A 5,235-nucleotide genomic window follows, 5' to 3' on the forward strand; every position below is an offset into this window, starting at 1 on the left:
GGGAACTCACAGCTGACGCTAGATGACTCCCTCCCTTCCTGCTTGGCGGGTGGGCTAGGGAAAGGTGCAGACGCCTCCGGGGCGCCGGAGTGGTGGCCTCCTGTGGCAGTCACCTGTTTGGTCACATGTGGCGTCAAGGCTGGAGGGCCTGGTCTGCCCCGTCAGGTCCTTCGCCTTCATGCAGGGAGGTGGCTGGACAGCAGCGGGCGGGGAGTGCAGGCAGGTGCGTGTGCAGTGCCCCGCGTGCTGCGGTGACTTAATGAGTTGCTCCTCTCCTGCCATAACCGTCCCCCCCACCGTGCCAGAAAGCCCCACAGTCCTCATGGGGCTGCTGCTCAGGACGATGTGGTGGCCCGTGGGTCCCCTCCAGCACAGAGGCAGGGGAGGTGGCACGGGCCACTTTACTCTGACCTGGGAGAGGGCAGCGTGCACTGCGGCCGTCCCCCCTCTCCTGGACAAGCGGCTTCCCTCTGCGGCGAGCGTGCTGAGGGCCCGGCCATCTCTCCTCTCGTCCTGTCTCTCCCAGAGTGAACACGCCAGTGAGGACGCTGGTGAGGGTGAATATGTCAGTCTGTACTCCTCTGGCCAGAGCACTGAGGAGCTGGCCCCCTCGGGAGGAGTAAGTAACCTCGGGCAGCCTCTGCATGTGGCCGGCCTGGCCTGGCCTGGCAGGGTGGGCCATGCCATCCCGAGGCTGCTCCCCTCGTGCCTGCTCCTGTCTGGCTGAGCCCTCCTGGTCACTCCCAGGTAGAGGTCTACCCTTTGCTTCCGCTTCACTGCACCTGATACTCCTCCAAGCGTGGCTTGGATGGGTCTTCTAGAAATCTCTAGGAGCAGCCTGAGCAGGCCAGACTTATCCGGTGGCTCTCTGTGGATTTCCTTCCATCCTGTCCTCCAGCATCGAGCTCCGCCCTCCACCGTCCCTCAGAGGAGGGCTCTTCTCCCTCCACCAGCTTGAAGGCCCCTTTTCCCCGCACCCGGCATGCTCCATCGTCCTGTGGTAGCTGCTTCCGAGGAGGCTGGGGAGGCCAGCAGGCGGCCACATGCGCTGTGACCACACACCTCCCTCCCAGCAGTGTCCCTTCGGCACGTTGCCCTCCCAGTTCATGGCGGTCAAGAGTACTGGTTCTTTCAAGCCACCAGCTTTCTAGATCTTGCTTCAGAGAAACATGAGCGAGTCCAAGCTTCAGAAATACCGGGTCTTAGGAAAAGTCGTGACATGTTTTTTCTGTTTTTCTATGCAAAAAAGGGTCCTAGGAAAAGTCGTGACATGTTTTTTGTTTTTCTATGCAAAAATACGTCACGACTTTTCCGACAGCCCAGTACCTTACCCCTACACTGGGCAGGAGGCACATTCTCTGAGGGAAGTCCATGGGGACTTGAGTCCCAGTGGGCCCTCCAGAGCATTAGGTGCTCACACAGGCAAGCCCCACTAGGGCACTGGCAAGGATTCTTCCTGCAGCGGGATCTGGGCCTGTCCATGGCCCTGCTCCACCACCCACCATCACCCAGCCCAGCCTCTTCACCACCAGCGGCCACTCGCAGGGTTGACCTCTCCTCCCCCGTCGGTCCGAGGCTGAGCCGGGGCACTGGAGGGCCGTGTCGTCGCTTCCTAGGGCGGCCTCACACTTACACCCCAGCAGTCAAGTCTTCAGGGTGACCAGGCACTCTGGGCTTGAAGATCTGTAACTGGGAGACCTGCAAAGCCTTGCCACACAACAGCAGGGCCCAGTGGTTAAGCGCACAGGTTTTAGAGGCAGGCGACCTTGGGTTCAGATCCAGGCTTGCCGTGTAAGCTGTGTGGTCTTGGGTAAAGCCCATGCCTTCCAGCCTGTCTCTGCGTGCTCACTCACAGAGAGAGGTGTGCGGAACCCTCACCCACTCCAGGCTGGCGTGGTTCTTGTGACAGGGCTCCTCCCAGAAGGGCCAGCTTGACAGCTGGTGGATGTTCGCTCTCTCCAAAGGCAAGGCGAGTCCGAGGGCTCGTTTGCAGGCAGCCTCCTCCCTCGCTAGCCTGCTCGCCCCGATGGCTGCAGAGCAACTTGCACTCTGAAGCGCTTTCGGGCAGATCTGGGAAGACGCTCAGCCCACGTGGGCCACCTGCCAAAACCCAGTACCCCTTCTCTTCTCAGGAGTCCCCTGCTGGGAAGGATGGCCAACCCAGGGAGCCCACACTGGGCAGCACAGCCGGGAAGGACAGCAGAGACGGTGGTGAGAGGTAGGAAGCAGGCGTGGGCCGTCCCCGAGATGGCGCGTCCACTCAGTGAGGCTGCGCCCGCCGGCCAGCTCACCAGGCCTGCAGGGCGTCGTGTCAAGAGGCCTCCTTCCTCTTTTCCTGATTCTCTAATACGGGTGCGGGGCAAACTGGGAAGGACAGAAACTAAGACACCGGGAGCCACGAATGACCCCCTTCACGGGCCCTCCGTGTATTGCCATCCTCTTGACAGTCCTTACCAGGCCCTGCCGCGGTGCTGGTGCGCTCTCTCCAGGCCCGGGCCCTGCCGCGGTGCTGGTGCACTTTCTCTAGGCCTGGGCCTACCTTCCGTGGCCTGGCCTCTCCCCAGTTGAGGGACGACGGGGTTAGAAGTGCCGGCCTCCTGCTGCCATGCCAGACTGCCTGTGGAGGTGCTGGGGTGTGAGTACTTGTACCGCTAAGCCGTTGGCGAGTAAGCCATGGCCGTCACGACACACGGCCCCACGCACTTCAGCATGCCTCTCCTGAGTCACAGAAAATCCTGAGTATCGCTCCAAGAAGATGAGCAGTAAAGGCCCTCACAGCACGTGACGGCACGCCAGGTCCTCGTCTCCCCATCTCTCCGGACACCTGTGGATCCTGCACCCAGGACCAGGCAGGGCCAGGCACTGCGTCTGGTCGTGGCATCACTCGGGTCTCACAGCAGCTCCTGCTGTCAGCGTGAGCCAGGCCCAATGCGGTTTTGAAGTCTGTCCCCAGGTGCGCGCGCAGTGTGCCACAGTGTAGGCTCTGCACAGCACTCACCCACAGCTTCACGCTGGTGTCCCCTTCCCGAAGGTTCCTCCTGTAGGTGAGAACTCAACAGCTGCCAGGGCCTGAGTGATGCGGGCAGAGTGAGGCAGTGCCCACTCACCATCGCAGACCTCGGCGTAAGCAGTTGCAGAGGCAGTGAAAGAAATAGCAAGAGAGGGACCAGCAGGTGGCTGAGGGTGCTGGACTCCCCCATGGCCAACCACAGTTCGAGTCCCAGGCCTGGCAGCTTGCTTTCTCACTTTCCCTCTCTCTCTCTGTATCCCTCTGGTCAAATTTAGATAAATAAATAAAAAGTTAAATAATTCTTGAAAGAAAAAAAAAAGCAGGAGAAGGAAATGAAATGACAAGGCACTTGTGGAAGCCTACCAGAGAGGGCCACCTGCCTCTCAGCCACCCTTCGGTGCACCCATGTTAGGTGTGCGCTTTCTCTATGAGGGCAGAGGGTTCCCTGGGTGTTAGGCAAGGAAGGGGGTTTTCTAGTCTAACACTCGGAGCCACCGGGCATGTGTGCCGACCACGGCAGCTTCTGGCCCTGTCCCAGCATCACTGGGAAGTGGTCATGCCGAGGAGAGAGCAGAGGCTGAGTGCCTGGTTCTGGAAACCCCACCGGCACATCGTCCTCCTCCCAGGTACTCAGGGTTAACATCATGACCGTGACCACAGGGCTTGTCATGAAAGTACTGAGACACAATGGGAGTATAGGAACGCTGGAAAGCAGGTGACCACAGATCCACCCCCGCCCCGCCCAGCCTCTGCCCCTGGCGCTGGCCAGCTCCAACCACCGAGCTGTGAGGGCCCCCAGCAGGGGGTGTCTGTCTTTCTCCCCGGCTCAGATGAGGCCGGGGCCCCTGCTCAAGCTCTGTGACTTCTGCTCCCTCACCGCATGCCGGGACTGCTGTGAGAGGACTGTCTTGCCCGACCCCACTCTTGGGACAGGGGCTGCCCCGGCTGCTGAGTTGCGGCTGCTGTGAGCGCCAAGCAGATGGTTGGAGGAGAGCCCGCCCTCAGGAGCGGCAGAGGCTGCCCCCACCCGCCTGCCCTTCACTGCCCTTTAGCGCTGCTGTGTTACTGGGCCCAGCCAAGAGCAGCTGGCAGGCTCACCTGAGCCGCTCAACGGGCACTGCGCTCTCCCTGCAGACCCTCCCACTGATAGCTCACGCATCCAGAAGGAGTGGAGGAAACGTCTCTGGGACCCAGGCCAGGCCCTGGCTCCTGCCACCACTCGAGCCCCACATGGCAGCTGGATTCAGGGTGGACTTGTTCAGGGACGTGGTTCTGGCTTTGGCGCCCAGGCTGGCCCCTCCTCAGCCTCGGGGCCTCAGGAGGTCTGAGGGCCCATTTGACCAACACGAAGCACTTCTCTCTCCAGGGCCCCCAAGTCACCAGATGCCCTGGAGTCAGCCCAGGCGGAGGAGGAAGTGGATGAGCTGTCCCTCATCGACCACAATGAAATTATGTCCAGACTGACTCTCAAGCAGGAGGTGAGGATTCCCAGCCTGGGCTATGTCTGGCCCCACAAAGCCAGAGGAAGTGGGCTCGAGGCTCCTTGAGCAGGAAGCAAGCCGTAGAGGTGAAGCATCCACCCTGGTGGAGCCCGTCTGCAGGCTCCCGGAGGGGGTAAAGTCCAGGAAAAGGTGCTGTCCCCTCTCTGGATGCTTCCAGAAAGGTGTTCGCAGCTTCTCCAAGCCCTGAACGACAGGATTCTTCAGGGTGCTGGCAGAATGAGTTCACAAGTGCTCAGCATGGAGCCCGTGGTGAGCCTGCCATGGTGAGCCCACCTGTGGTGAGCCCACCTGTGGTGAGCCCGCCATGGTAAGCCCAGTGAGCCCGCATGGTGAGCCCACCTGTGGTGAGCCTGGTGAGCCTGCCGTGGGGAGCCCGCCCATGGGGAGCCTGTGCCAGGACAGGTTTCTTGTGTCGATGACAGAATAGTCTCGCTGTAGCTTTGGCCTGGGGGACGCAGCTGGTTGAGAAAAACTGGGCCTGGACACTGTCTGCCCTTGTCCTGTGCCTTGTCCCTGAGCCTTGGTGGGAGAACGGGACCAAACCTGTCATCATGGAGGAGAAGCCAGGCTGAGAGAGCCTCGGCCGGCCTCCCCGGGCAGTTCTGGAACATAGAGCAGCAGCTTCACAGGGTCACTGCTTCCCCACCCAGTACCAGTGCTCCTGGGCTCTGGCCGGTGGGAGTCACACACACACACACACACACACACACACACAGACACACA

General features: G+C 61.1%; 1 protein-coding gene across 1 annotated transcript in view; it reads left to right on the forward strand.

The window, feature by feature from the left end:
• The window catches only part of RAPGEF1 (Rap guanine nucleotide exchange factor 1), an 86,836-nt gene that overhangs the window by 69,195 nt on the left and 12,406 nt on the right, over nucleotides 1-5,235 (forward strand). Inside the window, 3 exon segments of the mRNA XM_027766620.1 lie at nucleotides 527-619; nucleotides 2,133-2,218; nucleotides 4,377-4,488. Coding sequence (XP_027622421.1) covers nucleotides 527-619; nucleotides 2,133-2,218; nucleotides 4,377-4,488 — 291 coding nt within the window.

This window comes from Tupaia chinensis, unplaced genomic scaffold (assembly GCF_000334495.1).
Source record: "Tupaia chinensis unplaced genomic scaffold, TupChi_1.0 Scaffold143602_1, whole genome shotgun sequence".
Lineage (NCBI taxonomy): Eukaryota > Metazoa > Chordata > Mammalia > Scandentia > Tupaiidae > Tupaia > Tupaia belangeri.